The sequence below is a fragment of the Macaca thibetana genome, chromosome 1 (genome assembly GCF_024542745.1).
Source record: "Macaca thibetana thibetana isolate TM-01 chromosome 1, ASM2454274v1, whole genome shotgun sequence".
Lineage (NCBI taxonomy): Eukaryota > Metazoa > Chordata > Mammalia > Primates > Cercopithecidae > Macaca > Macaca thibetana.
In genome coordinates, this window is record NC_065578.1 from 3,004,341 (window position 1) to 3,022,517 (window position 18,177).

Consider the following 18,177-nt stretch of genomic DNA (forward strand, 5'->3'; position numbering starts at 1 on the left):
CTGTGAGGGGAAGGAGGGACATGAGATTACAAGTGGGATCAAAAGTGACTTCAGCTTCCTTTGTAAGGCTCTGTTTGTAAAATTTTCATGTCCTATCATGTAATGTTTTTGGGGGGTAAATCTATATATGGATGAAACATGGAGTCAGTTAAGCCAGTTGTTGATGGTGGGTGACTATAAGTGATGGGAAGGTGGTTGACCCCCTTTATTTTCCACATACTTTTCAGTATTCTGAACAGTGACACAAGTCTTTTTTTTTTTTTGAGTTGATGTTTTGCTTTTGTTGCCCACGCTGGAGTGCAGTGGCGTGATCTTGGCTCACTGCAAGCCTCCCAAGTAGCTGGGATTACAGGTGCCCACCACCATACCCAGCCAATTTTGTGCATTTTTAGTAGAGACAGAGTTTCACTATGTTGGCTAAGCTGGTCTCGAACTCCTGACCTCAAGTGATCTGCCCGCCTTGGCCTCCCAAAGTGTTGGGATCACAGGTGTGAGTCACCATGCCCAGGCACAAGTCAAGTTTTAAAAAGTAACATGAGCAAGGCTGCTTGCATCAGGCTCTGCTCGACAGACCTGGCCAGCTGGCTTGGCCGCGTGTCTGTGATGGCACTTAGGGGAATTTGGGAAGAGTTGTGACTGCAGTGCGCTGCTGTGACCTGTTGCCTGTGGCACTGTGACCACAGAAAATGATGTTTCTAACCTTACTTTGCAGAATAGAAAAGAAACGCACCATCATTCCTACACTGGTGGAAGCAATTAAGGAACAAGACGGAAGAGAAGTGGACTGGGAGTATTTTTATGGCCTGCTGTTTACCTCAGAGAACCTAAAACTAGTGCACATTGTCTGCCATAAGAAAACCATTCACAAGCTCAACTGTGACCCGAACAGAATCTACAAACCCCAGCCAAGGTTGAAGCGGAAGCGGCCTGTGCGGAAACGCTAGTGACACGTACACACCACGTTCTGGTCTTGGTTCCAGGCCTGACGTGGGCATCATTTTAACAGGTGCCTTTTTCTTTTTTTTTTTTTTTTTTTGGTCACTCCAGTAGTCCTGGAAAAAACCTAAAAACATGTTTCCTGCAAATCTGATTTCAGTACATTTCTGAATTGTTGTTTTTGTTTTGTTTTGTTTTGTAGACAGAGTTTCATTGTTTTTTTTTTTTTTTTTTTGAGACGGAGTCTTACTCTGTTGTCCAGGCTGGAGTGCAGTGGCACGATCTCGGCTCACTGCAGGCTCTGCCTCCTGGGTTCATGCCATTCTCCTGCCTCAGCCTCCCGAGTAGCTGGGACTACAGGTGCCCACCACCATGCCTGGCTAATTTTTTGGTCTTTTTTAGTAGAGACAGAGTTTCACTATGTTGGCCAAGCTGGTCTCGAATTCCTGACCTCAGGTCATCCGCTCGCCTCGGCCTCCCAAAGTGCTGGGATGACAGGTGTGAGCCACCGCACCCAGCCTGGAAATCATTTTTTATACCTTCTGACAGCCCAACTTCCAGAGGACAGCTTTGGGATACTCGCTGCATTTCTGTGAGTTCCTGGTCATACCGGTCAGTAGGGATAAGATTTGTCTCTGAGCTGAGGAATTCTTCTGTTCTCTGGTTTTACCTGTGTTGGGTTTGCTCACGTAACGTGGTCACCATACTGAAATGGTGTGATGGCTGAAGTTGGCCACTCTTGCTTGAGGGACGAGTTGTTTATGCATCAGCTCTCTGCTGGGTCTCCATTTCCATGGCAAATGGGCAGCTTCATCCTTCTTGACTCTTCTATATGCCCAAAAGAGGGGTGTCATGCTTTGGGAGCAAGATGTTTGTACTCCATAAAGAACATACAAGGACATTCACTGCTGATTTTTTTTTTTTTTTTGCGATAGGGTCTCACTCTGTAGCCCAGGCTGGAGTGCAGTGGTGCAATCTTGGCTCACTGCAACCTCCGCCTCTCGGGTTCAAGCGATTCTCCTGCCTCAGCCTCCCAAGTAGCTGGCATTACAGGCACCCACCACCATGGCCAGCTAATTTTTGTGCTTTCAGTAGAAACGGGGTTTCACCATGTTGGCCGGGCTGTTCTTGAACTCCTGACCTCAGGTGATCTGCCCACCTTGGCCTCCCAAAGTGCTGGGATTACAGGCATGAGCCACTGCACCTGGCCTGCTGAATTGTTTATAATGGCAAAAAGTAGGAAACCCCCCAATGCCTATGAGTAGGGCCATAGCTATTATGTTGAACCACATGAAATTGCCGTTTTCTAGGCCAAAAATGGTCAGCATTCATTAATTTCATGATTCAACCTGATACATTTACATAGTGCAAAACTATGTCGCAGTTTCAAGCTTTTATGAGGAAAGTGTTTCTATGTAGAAACTGGAAGCTGTTCAGTGCACTGGCAGCTGAACCCTGCTCGTTGATCAGCGTTACTATCATCTCAGATCATATGGAGCTCATGTCAGCCATGTGGGTGGCAGGTGCCAGAGACGATCTGGAAGGAAACACGCGGATCTGAACAGCAGTAATCCTGGGGGATACGGGGGTAGGGCTGGATTACAGAGGGCTCATTTTCTACATCATGTATTTTATGGTACTTGAATTTTTTGAAATGGGCATTTATAACATGTTAAAATGTACTTTTTAAATTAAGTCATTTTGTAATATTTGAATTTTTACATTTGTTGTACAATCAGGAAAAGCAATAAAGATTTTTCAAAAATAGACATGTCAAAAAAGTTTGCACTCATTGAGGATGCTGAAAATAAGGATTAAAAATAAGGAGTCTGTGATCTTTTACAAATTGACTTCATTATTACATTTTCTTCACAGAGCTAAAGCAATACCTTAGAATGACCCAGTCCTGTGTGGGAAATTTCTAGAAGTCCCATCTATGGTACGGTGGTGTTTATCTGCTCTGATCAGGGAAGGACAAACAGTGGGAGAGTCAAGGCCTGGGAACTGGGGGGACCTGGTTCCTCTTCTCAGATCCCTCTTGCAGGGTCTGAAGAACTCTCTGGAGCCAGCAGATCCCACCTGTGCAGCAAGGAGCCTGGCCTGGACAGCTGTGAGGCCCTTCCAGCTCCATCGCTCCAGCCTCAGGAGACGAGCTGCTCCGTTTTCCAGCCATAGACGTGGGCCTTTTTCAGAGACACATTCTTTCGCTGTCTGTTTTTTGAGACAGGGTCTTGCTCTGTCATCCAGGCTGGAGTGCAGTGGTGTGATCTCAGCTCACTGCAGCCTTGAATTTCTGGGTTTAAGTGATTCTCCTGCCTCAGCCTCCGGAGTAACTGAGACTCCAGGCGTGTGTCACCATGCCTAGCTAATTTATGTTTATATTTGTAGAGAAGGTCTCACTACGTTGTCCCGGTTGGTCTCGAACTCCTGGGCTCAAGCGGTCCACCCCCCCCGGCCTCCTGAAGTGCTGGGATTACAGGCGTGAGCCCCTGCACCTGGAGCAAGACGTATTCTTGAGGGAAGTCCTTCCTTCTCCGCAGTCCGGGCGTGCTGTGCCACCTTGCCCTGGACACTCGGGGCTGCTATCCCTCTACCACATGGCTCCACAGTGCTGCCCCACTGCCCAAGACTAGGCCTCGGAGGTTTTGTGTCCCTCAGGCCTTCTGCGCCACCCTGCTGCTGTTGGGCCTCGTCTGTGCCCCTCGTCACCCTTTCTGACTTGAGGCTTCATTTCTGCAGGAGGTGAGACACCGGAAACCCAAACTTGTTGAGCTGTGTGTGACGCGTGCAAGGCTCTCCTGGCTGTGACATGGTGTTTTGGTCATTGTTTTTTTTCTTGCTTCCGGGCCCTTGGCTGGGCGAGGTGCTGGTGATTGTTACAAAGAGCTATCACCTATCAGGAGTTACGTCACCCAGAGTCTCAGGTTAGAAAAGATGGCTGAACCTCTGCAACAAAGAGTGTGTGGTCTGTCCATTCTCACACAAGAGGGAGAAAAATTCTAGGAGCTAAGAGTGTGGAATTGTGTGTTCTGTGGGGCTGAGGGTCACCTGCCGGGAGATCCTGGCATCCATAAGAAGCTTCCAAGGGAAGAGCTCAGTAGGGGCCTGCAGACAGCCTCAACCAGCCCAACGCCAGGCTCCCACCAGACGGCAAAGCTGCAGCGAACACGACCACAAGACATGACCTTCCTGCTGCCGAGGAAGCGCACTGTAGGCAGAGCCAGTCGGCCTGCGCCAGGGGCTGTGCATCAGCACAATTACACTCTTTTGTATCTTGTCTTTTATTCCCTCATTTGTCCCCCTTTGTTCCGTCCCCCTAGGTCTGTGCAGGCTACAGTCCACATGTAGACTAGGAAAGTTTCTACTTGGGAGTGCTTGTTAGTGCAGGTTAACAACTGTGAGTGAACGGGGTAGCCCCAGGAATGTACGTACTTTCCACTCTGCATGCTGCGTCTCCTCTGCAGGTGTATCATCGTTTGGGACCGTGCACCTCACTGAAGTCTGCTTAGAGGATGGCAAAATTCTCATCACCACCAAGATAGGTGCTGTTATTAATAGTTATTCATGCAGCAATCTAGAGTTGTACTTTATTTATTTGTTTATTTAGAGGCAGAGTCTTGCTCTGTTGCCCAGGCTGGAGTGCAATGGCACGATCTCAGCTCACTGCAACCTCCGCCTCCTGGGTTCAAGTGATCTTCAAGTGCCTGCCTTCAAGTGATCTGCCTCCGCCTCCTGGGTTCAAGTGATCTTCAAGTAGTCTGCCTTGAAGTGTCTGGGTTCAAGTGATCTTCAAGTGTCTGCCTTAGCCTCCCAGGTAGCTAGGATTACAGGCGCCCACCACCATGCCCAGCTAATTTTTTTTATTTTTAGTAGAGACAGAGTTTCACCATGTTGGCCAGGCTGTTCTCCAACTCCTGACCTGAAGTGATCTGCCTGCCTTGGCCTCCCAAAGTGTTGGGATTACAGGTGTGAGCCACTGTGCCTGGCAAAAGTGGTAAATTAATTTCCCTGGTTATCATAAAATGACTTTACAAGACACATTTCCAAATTATAGTTGTTGATCAATAAATCACAAAGTTATTCAAAGCAGGTGAAGGTCACAGCTCATGAGAAAAGGATCACATTAGAAGTGGAGAATGACACCTTCAGGGAGGGCAGTGTTTGAACAGTAAAGAGCCGAAACACTTCTCATAGGGCGCTTCAACTATATTTTGCTTCCAATTCATCTATTATGGAAAATCCTTCCTGTGCTTTGCAGGACATTTTCACAGCGTTAATTCTAGCTGCTCTTGTAATTAAACTAGAAACGTATAAAAGCTCAAACCAGCAAGACTGACTTGCTCCCTCATGAAAAGGCCCACACGGTCTTCCCGCATCCCAGGCAACTTCTCCCCGTCCTTCGTCACCCAGGGACCCCAGCTTGCTCCTGGTTGGTCCACTCGGCTTCCACGTGCAGGCGGTGGCAGGAAGAGGCCATGGAGACAGCGCTCCCGACGGCTTCTCTCCACTGCCCTGGGCGAGCACACGCTGCGAGCTGCTCCCTGATGCCGCTGGGGCTGGGGAGGGCGGCTCTTGTCAGGCAGCTGCACACGCACCTCTCCATGGCCTGGAGAGCCCGGCCTTTTCCACCACACACACTAGGAAAGCCTGGCACTTCTGCGGCAGACAAGAGGGCGTGGAAGTACACTCAAGAGAAGGGAAGAGGCCCTGTCCCAAGGGCCTCAGTGGTGAACGGGTCTAAAAGATGGACCCGTGCCAGGCGCAGTGGCTCACGCCTGTCATCCCAACACTGTGGGAGGCCAAGGTGGGCGGATCACCTGAGGTGAGGAGTTCGAGACCAGCCTGGCCAACAAGGTGAAACCCCGTCTCTACTAAAAATATGAAACATTAGCCAGGCATGGTGGTACATGCCTGTAATCCCAGCTACTTGAGAGGCTGAGGCCGGAGAATCGCTTGAACCCGGGAGGCAGAGTTTACAGTGAGCCGAGATCGCGCCACTGCACTCCAGCCTGGGCAAGAGAGACTCAGTCTCAAAAAAAAAAAAGAGATGGACCCAGCCTTACGAACATTTGGGAGCAGGAGACTGAGGCAGGATGCACTTCCTCCCCTCAGCTCCCAGGCATTGAGAAAGGAATCCAGTTTTAGAACATACGACTGCTTTCAAAATATTTTCAAAATATATTTTATTTCCTTCTTACGTGTATTTTGCAAAATTTCCAAAGTAAACGTTAGCTCTGCATACAGAAATAAGAGTTCTTTAAGAACTAGCATTGAATTCATCACAAGTATGATCAAATTATGATAATGGAAAACAAACTTGCCTATGACCAAAGCTACTGAGCTGAAGTGAAGAGCTGTCTTTACAAAAATCCCTCTCACTGAGCCCACTGCCCTGCAGCTGACTCAAGCCATCACCATGTATGTACGTGTACAAGGACACTGGCCGGGCATGGTGGCTCACACCTGTCATCCCAGCACTTTGGCAGGCTGAGGCAGGCGGATCACCTGAGGTCAGCAGTTTGAGACCAGCCTGGCCAACATGGTGAAACCCCTGTGTCTACTAATACAAAAAACTAGCTGGGCATGGTGGCGCACGCCTGTAATCTCAGCTACTCAGGAGGCTGAGGCAAGAGAATCACTTGAACCCGGGAGGTGGAGGTTGCAGTGAGCCGAGATGGCGCCATTGCATTCCAGCCTGGGCGACAAAAAAGAAACTCTGTCTTCAAGGAAAAAAAAAAAAAAAAAAAAAAAAAAAAAAAAGGACATTGGCACAGTACAGCAGCTTTGCAACCTCAAAGACTGTCTGAGTTTGAGTTCCCATGAGTGTATCCTCCACAGGTATTCAGTGCTTTGCGCTATTGACTTTGATGGGTCAGTTCTGAAGTCTGATTAAGACATTCTCTTGGAGATACATTTTATATAAATCTTGTAATGTGCTAAACTGTCAAATTGTTAATGGTATGAAATAGGGCAAGGACATCATTTTGTATGGTCTCTACATTTCTGCATCATCATCATCATCATCATCATCATCATCTTTGGCTCTGAAATGCATTTTTCTGAACTCTCGTCTGCTCATTGAAGGACACGATGAAGACGCAGGTGGGAGGTCCTTAGAGAAGAAAACATGGCTTCAGTCATGAGCAACACACATCTGCACCCGCATCTGCAGCGTGCCCCATCCAGCAGCTCTGGGGCTCGCAAAGTGCTCTTCCCTTTCAGACGCGTGAAAACGCCTGAGTCCCAGCATTCACCTCTAGATGAGAGCTTCCTCCCTACTGGGCTGATCGGGTAAAAAGAAGGAAAGATGCTGGGTTCAAAACAAAAGAAAGCAACAGCAAGTGTGGGGTGGATGTTCAAAAAAACCACAAACCTGATTTCATGGAAACACACCTGTGGCTGCGGGAGGCCCCCTCCCACCGCCGCCTTTCCCAATGGCAGTGATTCTCAGCTCGGGAGATGGAGGGAGGGCCCCCAATTAGCCAATGTTTTCATTTTCTCCTCGTGGGTTAAAATGATTAATTTATGTTTAATGTTGTGTCGAGGCATTATGTACCTGCACTGAGTGGGGAGTGTGTGACTTGAAAGTGCGGCTGGCTGCCTGAGTACCCACGGGAGGAGGAAGGCGCCGCCCTTACCTGCATGAGCTCAACGTTTCCAAAGAACCGGCTCACGGGCATTGGCTGATTGCTGTCGTCATCCAGAAAGATACTGTTGTCCATCTGAAGTGGCGGCTTCTGCACATCCTCTGTCTCTAGCCCCGGCTCATTCTGCTTCTGCACAGTGGAGCTGCTATTGGATTCTTCTGCTCCTGACCCAGCACTGTGCTTCGGCACGGACAGGCCGTCTTTAGCCTTTGCTAAGCGAGAGTCACTCACAACTCTGCAGCCACCGAGGGGAAGACTTGCAGCCCCCCGCTGCACGGAAACGCCAGCCTCGCTGCCTGGAAGCAAGGCACCGCTTTCAGCAAACTCATTTTTACAAGGGGCCTCAGGTGTCACTTTTGGCAAAGAAGCGCTGTCATTCTTAGGGACAAGCTTCTGTAATTCTGACTTCACAAGATGACCTTTGTCACATTTGAACTTCTTGGACGTTCGCCTGTCTGTGGCTTTGTGGGATGAGGAAGTCTGTCAAGAAAAAAAAAAAAAGTAAGGGGAACCAGACACATCTAGCAAATAAAACAGGATTCAATCCAGAGGCTAGTATTTCTTCTCACATCTGAAATGATGAAGATGCTGTGACCACAACTTTCACAGATCGCCATTTCACTGTTCTGCCACCAAGGGACAAAATACAAGGGAGACTGAATTTAGACACACCCCACATCACTCCTACACTTTCAGTTTCCCTAGTGGTGTTACAGCTCCTGAGGCGAATTCTGAAGCACACATTTATATGTTACACAATTACAATACAAGAGCCCAGCTTTCATTCACTTCTGCTGGGGCATAAGCTCTGGGAAGGAAGGGGTCTTTGCTTTATTCACTGATTAGGGCTTGGCACACAGTAGGTGCTCAAGAAATATTTGTTAAATTGACTTTGACAAAATTTTACCAAGCACCTCATTATGAGCAAAGCTCTGTGCGACATGCTGGCATATGGCCAAGTCCCAGCCCCTCAGCTGTGGGCTCCGGGAAGCGGCTCTACTCCACCGGGAAGTTCAGGAACTCACTCCTCGGAAGTGACGGCTGGGCTGGGGTGGACGGCAAACGGCATGAGATTCCTTTCCCCACCCACTCTGCCTTTCTCTTCAAGCCTCTGGGGGTGAGGCTGCACGGCAATGGGCCAGCATGACTCGACAGCCCACCTAAGGACAGAGCAATGAGCACAAGTGGCCTCAGAGCCGGGTCTAGACACACACACGGGTGGGGAGGTGCTAGGATCAGAGCCTGGTCTAGACACACACACGGGTGGGCAGGTGCTAGGATCAGAGCCTGGTCTAGACACACACACGGGTGGGCAGGTGCTAGGATCAGAGCCCGGTCTAGACACACACACGGGTGGGCAGGTGCTAGCATCAGAGCCTGGGTCTAGACACACACACACGGGTGGGCAGGTGCTAGGATCAGAGCCCGGGTCTAGACACACACACGGGTGTGCAGGTGCTAGGATCAGAGCCCGGTCTAGACACACACACGAGTGTGCAGGTGCTAGGATCAGAGCCTGGTCTAGACACACACACACGGGTGGGGAGGTGCTAGGATCAGAGCCCGGGTCTAGACACACACACACAGGTGGGCAGGTGCTAGCATCAGAGCCTGGGTCTAGACACACACACACAGGTGGGGAGGTGCTAGCATCAGAGCCCGGGTCTAGACACACACACGGGTGTGCAGGTGCTAGGATCAGAGCCTGGTCTAGACACACATACGGGTGGGGAGGTGCTAGGAAAGTCAGCCCCGGCCTGCCAAGTGTGTCTTTCTCTGAAGGCAATTACAGTGCTGTCACCTTTTCTTCTGAAATAGTCCCCCTCTGGCAGACAAGTAACATTCGATATTTTTATAAAGCAACACATCTTGGAGTGGCAATTTTGTATAAAAATGGACCCTCGAGTCAAGATCTTGGCGTTCTCCATGGTAACAGGGCTCACCAGACATGCTGTCTTGGCAGACGTGGAACCAGTGGCTTCCTGGGCAGAGGCCAACCCGGCTGCCGAACAACTTCGTGCTTTCAAGCGCGCCGAAGACCGCACTGCACCTGTGAGCTGACAGATTGAGAGCCACTCAGAGAGCGATCTCAGGAAGGCGGCGTGACCGTGCAGACGAGAACTTCCCACCTAAAGAACACCCAAAGACAGCCCCTCCCACTCCAGGATTTTATCATCTTTGTGGAGACAGCTGTGGCCCGAATGTGTAAATCCAAACCAAACTGTGCCTGGGATTAGGATACAGGATCTACTCTTTCCACGATCTCGGAGGCTTGGGACAATCTGTCCCCCTTACCTTGTATGTTTCCAGTAACCACCATTTGTCCATTAGTGGGAATTAAGTCAACTTCGAAGCATTTAGAATAAGCAGCACAAGCCTTCCTTAGAAGGATCTCCAACTTTTATACATTGTCAAAGTTCTTAGAAAAAGGTAACATGAGGAAACCAAAGTTTCTCTCCCTCAAATTAGAGTTCTTTTCTATCAGTTGAAAGCAGCTAGCTACTGTTTCACAAATCTTAACATTAACAAACTGGTCCACCTCTCTTTTACCCTGAATGCAAAGCAAACTCTTCTAATAACAAAAAATAAATTAATTAAAGACATAACATTCAAAATAACTATTGAGGAATAATTTTCGGTTTTCAGAAAAGTTGCAAAAAATAGTACAAAGAAAGTGGTGTGATAGCTCATACCTGTAATCCCAGCTACTTGGGAGGCTGAGGTAGGAGGACTGCTTGAGCCCAGGAGTTCAAGACCAGCCTGGGCAACACAGCGAGATCCCATCTTTAAAAAAATTAAAAAAAAAATTAGCCAGGTGTGGTGGTGTGCACCTCTAGTTCCAGCTACGTGAGAGGCTGAGGTGAGAGGATCGCTTGATCCCAGGAGTTTGAGGCTGCAGTGAGCTATGACTGCACCACTGCACTCCACTTGGGTGACAGAGTAAGACCATGTCTGTGAAAAAATAATAATAGTGGCCGGGCGCGGTGGCTCAAGCCTGTAATCCCAGCACTTTGGGAGGCCGAGATGGGCGGATCACGAGGTCAGGAGATCGAGACCATCCTGGTTAACACGGTGAAACCTCGTCTCTACTAAAAAATACAAAAAAAAAATAGCCGGCCGAGGTGGCGGACGCCTGTAGTCCCAGCTACTCAGGAGGTGGAGGCAGGAGAATGGTGTGAACCCGGGAGGCGGAGCTTGCAGTGAGCTGAGATCCGCCACTGCACTCCAGCCTGGGTGACAGCGCGAGACTCCGTCTCAAAAAAAAAAAAAAAAAAAAAAAAAAAAAAAAAAAAAAAATAATAATAGTAAAATAGTACAGAGAGTTGCCATGTAGCCTTCACTCAGCTTCCACTAATGTTAAACAACTACAGGACATTGTCAACATTAAAAACTAAGTGACAGCGCAGTACTCTTCACTAAACTACAGATTTTATTTGTATTTTATCAGTTTCTCCATGAACTGTTCTTCTGTTCCAGAATCCAGTCCAGAATATCACACTGCACTTAGAAAGCTCGAAAGGAAGGAGTGTGAGTAGTAGAAGCAATAAACAGGAGCAATGCAGGTTGACGTGGCCAGGAAAGGCCCAGGAGCTGCTGCCAACAGGTCCTAGAACTGGAACCCAGAAGGGGACGGATGAAGAGCGCCCTGCCCAACAGCAGATAAGAGAGATAAAGGAAAAAAAAAATAGAGATAATCTGTCTCTGCCATGCACTCCATAGCCCAAGACAAGACAGCTCCAGAAGCCCTATGGAGTGGCAGCTCCAAGGCCTCGTGATACTGTGGCAGTCAGAGTGTGCGTCTGAAACAGGAGGGAGAAGAGCAGGCAGCAGCCCACCAGAGGCCAGGACACCTGCCAGCTGTACACAGGACACACCAGGTACCCACAGGCTGGGTGAAGTGCCTGCTACCATAGCACATGGAGGGGCTGGGCCTCCGTCCTCTTACAAGGGCAGGGCTTTGCTGAGAGCCCCGCAGATGTCATGGTTACAGTTACACCAAGGGGACTGAGGCAACAGAGGTTACAGAACTTGCTAAGAGTTGCCATAAACATCTCTCATCGAAATCCTCCCACTGGGTCCTAAACACACCCGTCTCCCTAAAACGCCATTGCAGGGAAAGGACATCTCTGTCCTAGAAAGCCACTGACCCTCCTCTCCTCCTCGCTGTGAGTCCTCCTCCGGGCACTCTGCTGCTCTGCGCGGAGTATGCTGTGTGGGGAGCCCGCCTTGGTGCCTGAGCAGCTTTAAAGGAGTGGCACGCCCGTTTCAGATGAGGACGACTTGGGTGAGGAGCTTATGAGGTTACACAAGTGATGCCTGGCCTCCAAATCTCTGTTCCATCACAACAGCTCACCCTAGATACGACCCCCAAAAGCTGCCTGAGGTGAGGACTGAAATGAAGAAGCTGTCACCGCTCCGTGTTCTAGGCCTGCAGGTCTTTTCCCACAGCAGGTGCTTCTCAAGTTTCTGTCAGCATCTTGGCAGCAGTGGTTCTGAACTTTCTGCGTGCAACAGGTTCATCAGGTGGACCTTTCGGCCCCTTCCGCAGAGAAAAGCCAGACGATCTGGTGGGCCTGGAAGCACGGGCTGTTACAGACACCTGAGCAGGCCATTTGCTGTCCCCTCCGGATTGACAGGAGTCAAAATACGAGAGCAGCTTAGCTTCAGTTTCACCATGGATTAACCACCTCCAAGGTGTCAACTCCAAAATGTCAGGAATTGGTCACAGTCTCGCTTGCAGATTCCTGCTCTGCAGTTGGGCAGCTTGGATTGCTCCCGCAGTCCAAAAAAGGAAAGACTTTCTCATCATTGAGATTCTCCTGATTCCAGCAGATTGTTTAATAACTGGTATGTCAGAAGCACAAACACGGTTTCTCCAAAAGGGCTGGCCGAGACTGACTACGACATGAAACACGGTTTCCCCAAAAGGGCTGGCCGAGACTGACTTCAGCATGATGGCCTGAGGAGCTTCACTGACCTCCTACTCAGAGAAGGTGATGAGCAGTCCCCCAACAGCCACTTAGAGAGCCTTTGGAAATGGTCCTATGGGAACCCAGCAAATGAAGAAACACTTGCTCCGGAACACCTACATACATTCGGTAAGGACATGGAGAGTCTGTGGCATTTAAGCGCCATCCTGCTGCAGCCAAGAACACAGGGCCGCCTCCCCAGCTCCCAGGCGGCGGGGTTTCTTCCCAGGAGAGGCAGGACAGCAGTGCTTCCCTTTCTGCTCTCATCCCACCTGTGGCTGAGACTAGGTCCTGAGTGAGTAGGATTGAGAAGAGGGGAATTCCTTTCTGCTCAGACCCTATTTATAGAATGGAGGCTTCACCTTGGCTCCGTTCTACAAGCAGGGTTTGAGCCTCTGCCGGAGGCTCCGCCCAGTGAACCAAGAAGACTGGGGCCCCATCAACCTTGTCCCAGATGTAAGGTGGTTCCAGGCCGGGGGAGGCAAACTTGGGGGATCTCAGGCTGCTGCTGGCTCCCCCAACCCCCATTCAGAGAGAAGCCTATTACTGTCCTCAGCTGCATGGCCCTGGCTCAGAGGCTCTGCCTGGGGTGAGAGGCAGGCAACTAAACAGACAGTTCTTAAGTCTCCCCAAAGGCACCAAATTCACTGCAATGGAATGTGGAGAAGTTCAAGCCTAAGGGAGCTTGCTCAAGAACAGTGGAGGCTGTGATGAAGGAGTAGGGGCAGTGGAGAATCAAGCAATAGGCCAAGTTGTAGGCCAACTAGTTTGCAGAAGAGAACCAGAGACTACCATGGCTGGGAGGAGCCCTCTTGGGCCTAGAACAAACTAATCAAACACTGACCTTAGAAAATATCCCTTCAAAGAAGCCACAATTTGATTGGATTAGTTTGCAGAGCAACTTATGCCTAGGCTGTTGCTGAGAACAGCACAATAAGCTGGCATTAGTGAAGTTTAACAGCCGGATGTGGTCAGGGAAAGAGGAAAAGGACCCCGCTAAAACCACCGTCATCCAGGGTGGCTGTGGGCATACCCAAAGCTGGGTGCCACCCCCCACCAGCAATATCAGAGGCAGGAGAATGGCATGAACCCGGGAGGCGGAACTTGAAGTGAGCCAAGATTACACCACTGCACTCCAGCCTGGGTGGCAGGGGAAATATATATCAAAACAATCTACTCAGTTGCTAAACAAAGAAGCATATCAACAATGACAAGCCCCAGGGTTGCGGACAGTACCCAGAATTGCTAAAATATATTATCTAAAATGTCAAAAAAATTATGAAGACATAATTCCAACAAAAAATTATGAAGCACTCAAAGAAACAGAAAAGTAGACTCACACACTGGAATAAAAGCAGGCCAAAGAAGCTGTCTGTGAGAGTGACCAGATGTTAGATTTATACATATATAAAGGACAAGTTAGCCATGATAAACAAGATCAAGATCATGAATAAAGAAGAAAGATAAGATAATGTTGCATCAAAGAGACTATCAATAAAGAGAAATTACTTAAAAACCAAATGGAAATTCTGGAGTAGAAAAGTATAAAACCTGAAATAACAAAATTCACTAGAAGGGCTCAATAGTAGATATGAACTGGCAGGATAAGCAAACTTGAAGGTAGATCGATAGATTATGCACGCTGAAGAACACAGAAAAAAAAGAATGAAGAAAAATAAAGCAAGGCGCAGAGAAATGCTGGACACCATTAAGTGCACTAACACACACATAATAAGAACCACAAAAATGTAAAGACAAAGGAGCAGAAAAAGTATTTGAAGAAATAACAGCTGAGAACTTCTCAAATTTATAGAAAAACATTAACCTACATATCCAGGAATCTTTTGTTTGTTTGTTTTGTTTTGTTTTGTTTTGAGACGGAGTCTCGCTCTGTCACCCAGGCTGGAGTGCAGTGGTGTAATCTTGGCTCACTTCAAGTTCCGCCTCCTGGGTTCACGCCATTCTCCTGCCTCAGCCTCCTGAGTAGCTGGGACTACAGGTGTATACCACCACGCCTGGATACTTTTTTGTATTTTTAGTAGAGACGGGGTTTCACCACGTTAGCCAGGATGGTCTTGATCTCCTGACCTTGTGATCTGCCTGCCTCGGCCTCCCAAAGTGCTGGGATTACAGGTGTGAGCCACCGCACCTGACCCCATATCCAGGAATCTTAATGAACTGAACTCCAAATAGGATACATGCAAAGAGATCCACAGACACATCACTGTAAAAATACAAAGATCAAAGGTAAAATCTTGAAAGCCACAAGAGAACAAAATCTTGAAAGCCACAAGAAGAAAGCCACTTAGAAGGGAACCTCAATAAATGAACCACTGACTGAAACAATGGAGAATATTCAAACATATTCAAAGTACTCAAACAAACCTGTTAACCAAGAATCCTATATCCAGCAAAGCTATACTTCAAAAATGGGCTGGGCATGGTGGCTTATGCCTGTAATCCCAGCACTTTGGGAGGCTGAGGTGGTGGATCACCTGAGGTCAGGAGTTTTAGACCAGCCTGGTCAACATGGTGAAACCCCATCTCCAGTAAAAATACAAAAATTAGCCAGGTGTAGGGGCGGGCTCCTGTAATCCCAGCAGTTCCAGAGGCTGAGGTGAGAATCACTTGAACCTGGGAGGTGGAGGCTGCAGTTGGCTGAGATCACATCTCTGCACTCCAGCCTGGGCAACAGAGCGAGACTCTGGTCTCAAAACAAAAAAACAAAATAAAAACTCACTTTACAAGAAATACTAAAAGAAGTTCGTCAGGCTGAAAGCAAGTGACCCCAGACAGTAATTCAAACCCACACACGCCCACACAAACAGCACCAGTAAAGGTAATTATGTTCTTTTTTTTTTTTTTTTTTTTTTTTTTGAGAGACGGAGTCTCACGCTGTTGCCCAGGCTGGAGTGCAGTGGCGCGATCTCGGCTCACTGCAAGCTCTGCCTCCCGGGTTCCCGCCATTCTCCTGCCTCAGTCTCCTGAGTAGCTGGGACTACAGGCGCCCGCCACCGCGCCCGGCTAATTTTTTGTATTTTTAGTAGAGATGGGGTTTCACTGTGGTCTCGATCTCCTGACCTTGTGATCCGCCCGCCTCGGCCTCCCAAAGTGCTGGGATTACAGGCTTGAGCCACCGCGCCCGGCCTATGTTCTTATAAAGATAGTTTGAATGCCTATTTTTCTACCTCCTTCTCATAATTTTAAAAAGCAATTGTATACAATAACATGTATGTAATATATACAGACGTGTACTATATTTGGCAATAACAAAACAAAGAAAGTGGGTGAAGGCAAAGCCCTACTGGTTGAGGAAATGACCACAGACAGAAAGTAATAATGATCACACTGTATTGTTGAGTTTGTAACATTATCAGATGTAATACATATAACAAAATACCACAAAAATAACCTATAACGGTAACTTTTCCTTATCACTTGGAATTAACCTAGTACAAATCTGAAGCTTAAGATGTATATGGAGAGTATGAAGATTAAGATGTATACGGTAAAACACAGAGCAAGCACTGGAAAAAACTCAAGAAATGTAGTAAAAAAATCATTAAATTAAAATGCTACATTAGAAAATATTCACTTTAATCCACTTAAAGAAGGAATAGGGGAAGAAAAAGACAGACTTGTATAAAGTAAAGAAAAAGTAAAATAGCATATGTAAACCTAACTACAGTATATCAATAATATTAAATGTGCATGGGCTAAACAATTCAATCAAAAGGCAGAAACTACCAGACTGGGTTTTAAAAAAGATCCAAATGTATGCTGCCTAGTTTTGGTTCAAAGATTAAAAATAGTAAAAGGAGTTGGAATTCACAAGTGGTCACTCCATTTGAACAAACCAGGAGAAAGCCTCCAAGCAGCTCAGAGCCTCCCAGGTGGACCTGGACCCGCGCCAAGTGCACTGTGAAAAGGGTCTTTCACCTTTAACTGTTACACCCACGCGGTAAGCACTTGCCCCTTGCCAGACACTGGCACCCCCCTTCAATTCTCACCACCCTCTGGGTGGATCCCACATCACCCCACTTTTAGCACATTAAGTACATGGGGCCAACCTGAGGTCACAAGCTGTGTGACCTCCACTGGAGTGGCAGCAGTTGAGGGGCACAAACTCAGCTCCGCAGCATCCAGCACTACCAGGAGTTGAAACCAGTTCTGGAGAGGGCACCCCACCTTCCTGGGAAAGTGGCCTGAAATCTCCCTTCAAGGGGGCGTGGCCTGGGAAGCCCCCTTCTCCCCGGGACGTGACCTGTGAGCTCCACTTCTCCCGAGGGCGTGGACCGGAGCCCCCTTCTCCCGGCAGCGTGGCCTGGGAGCTCCCCTTCTCCCGGGGGCATGGCCCGGAGCCCCCCTTCTGCGGGGGGCGATAACCTGGGAGGTCCCTTTTCCCGGGGACGTGACCTCTGAGCTCCACTCCCTCGGGCGTGGCCCGGGGTCCCCATTCTCCCCGGTGCGTGGCCTGGGAGCTCCCCTTCTCCTGGGGGTGTGGCCTGGGAGCGCCCCTTCTCGCGGGGGCGTGGCCCGGATTCCCCCTTTCCCAGGGGCGTGACCTGGGAGCCCTCCTTCTCCCGGGACCCTGCCCTGGAGCCCCTCCCTTCTCCCGGGGGCGTGGTCTGGGAGCGCCCCTTCTCCCGGGAGCGTGGCCTGGAGCCCCCCGCTTCTCCCGGGGGCGAGGCCCAAGCGGAGGCCGTTCCTAGGTCACAGGCACCCCGTGACCCCGCCCCGGCTCTCCAGACAGCAGGTGGCCCGGAGTCCCCGCCCTGTCCAGCGCAGCTGCAGCCCAGTACCAGCCCTCACCTTCCGGCTCCTCATGAGTGTGAGCGCCGCAGCCAAGAACCCCGCGCCCCGGACCAACGCGTCCCGGCGGAGCGGCGACCCGGAGTCTGCAGAGCGCGCCGCGGCGGCGTCCGACGTCAGCAGAGCCAATCACAGCGCAGCGCCCTCGTCATGTGACCCCACAGTGTTGGCTTTTACGTAAGCGACGGGCGCAGCTCGCGGGCTTTGGGCCAGTGCTGGGACACTGGAGCAGTAAGTCGTCCTGTGGCAGGCCATGTTCGTGAGGGCGCGTCCCTTGGCACCCCTGTAGCCGCTATGTTTCCCACGCCCATGGCAGGCCTGGGAGGTTATGTTTGCGGGGGGTGCTTTTTTTGTAGCTTCTGTGTTTGCCATATTTGAAAGGGGCGGACGACCATGTTCGTGAACGGCGCTTCCCTTGGTGCACCTGTGGCCGCCATGTTTTGAGAGGGGTGGGCCACAATGTTCTTTAGGGGCACTTGCGTTGAAGCTTCTTTGGCCATCATGTTTGAGAGGGGCGGACGGCCATGTTTGTAAGGGGCGCTTCTCTTGGTGGGCCTGTGGCCGCTATGTTTGAGAGGGGCAGGCAACTATGTTCGTGAGGGTTGCTTCCCTTGAAGCCTCTGTGGCCGCCATGTTTGAGAGCGGCAGACGGCCATGTTTGTGAGGGGCTCTTCCCTGGTGCGCCTGTGGCCGCCATGTTTGAGAGGGGCGGGCGGGGCGTCCGTGAGGGGCGCCTCCCCTGGCAGTCCCTGGCCAAGAGCCTGTAGGAGGGCGGGAAGTGCTTTCTCCAGTGCCGCAGAGCGCTGGTTTCT

The 18,177-nt window shown here is 49.7% G+C and overlaps 2 protein-coding genes and 1 long non-coding RNA gene across 5 annotated transcripts in view; 2 read left to right on the plus strand and 1 right to left on the minus strand.

The window, feature by feature from the left end:
- DFFB (DNA fragmentation factor subunit beta) overlaps nt 1-2,705 on the plus strand; it is a 31,530-nt gene extending 28,825 nt beyond the window's left edge. For both annotated transcript variants that reach the window (XM_050806052.1, XM_050806145.1), the window contains one exon: nt 713-2,705. In XM_050806052.1, coding sequence (XP_050662009.1) covers nt 713-944 — 232 coding nt within the window. In that variant the 3' untranslated portion in view covers nt 945-2,705. The remainder of the gene's footprint in view (nt 1-712) is intronic.
- On the minus strand, nt 1,685-17,461 carry C1H1orf174 (chromosome 1 C1orf174 homolog). Of its 2 annotated transcripts, none has more exons than XM_050806357.1 (4): nt 17,366-17,456; nt 9,527-9,640; nt 7,575-8,063; nt 1,685-1,764 (listed from the first exon to the last, which is right to left on the minus strand). In XM_050806357.1, the coding sequence occupies exons 1-4, from the start codon at nt 17,378-17,380 to the stop codon at nt 1,747-1,749; spliced, it is 636 nt and encodes a 211-aa protein (XP_050662314.1). In that variant the 5' UTR covers nt 17,381-17,456; the 3' UTR covers nt 1,685-1,746. The 2 variants fall into 2 exon arrangements, with proteins under 2 accessions (XP_050662314.1, XP_050662223.1); XM_050806266.1 differs by lacking the exon at nt 1,685-1,764 and adding an exon at nt 6,103-7,048 and having other exon boundaries at nt 17,366-17,461.
- LOC126963795 (uncharacterized) overlaps nt 17,457-18,177 on the plus strand; it is a 39,440-nt gene continuing 38,719 nt past the window's right edge. Inside the window, exon 1 of the long non-coding RNA XR_007729236.1 lies at nt 17,457-17,596. This is a non-coding gene — a long non-coding RNA (uncharacterized LOC126963795). The remainder of the gene's footprint in view (nt 17,597-18,177) is intronic.

What these genes read in the sequence shown, in the direction of transcription:
- C1H1orf174 (XM_050806266.1), bottom strand. An exon ending in CTGCCAAGACAGCATGTCTG is followed by an intron (nt 8,064 to 9,526) that starts GTGAGCCCTGTT and finishes TTTTCTTGACAG; the next exon opens with ACTTCCTCATCCCACAAAGC. An exon ending in GAAACGTTGAGCTCATGCAG is followed by an intron (nt 7,049 to 7,574) that starts GTAAGGGCGGCG and finishes TTCTTCTCTAAG; the next exon opens with GACCTCCCACCTGCGTCTTC.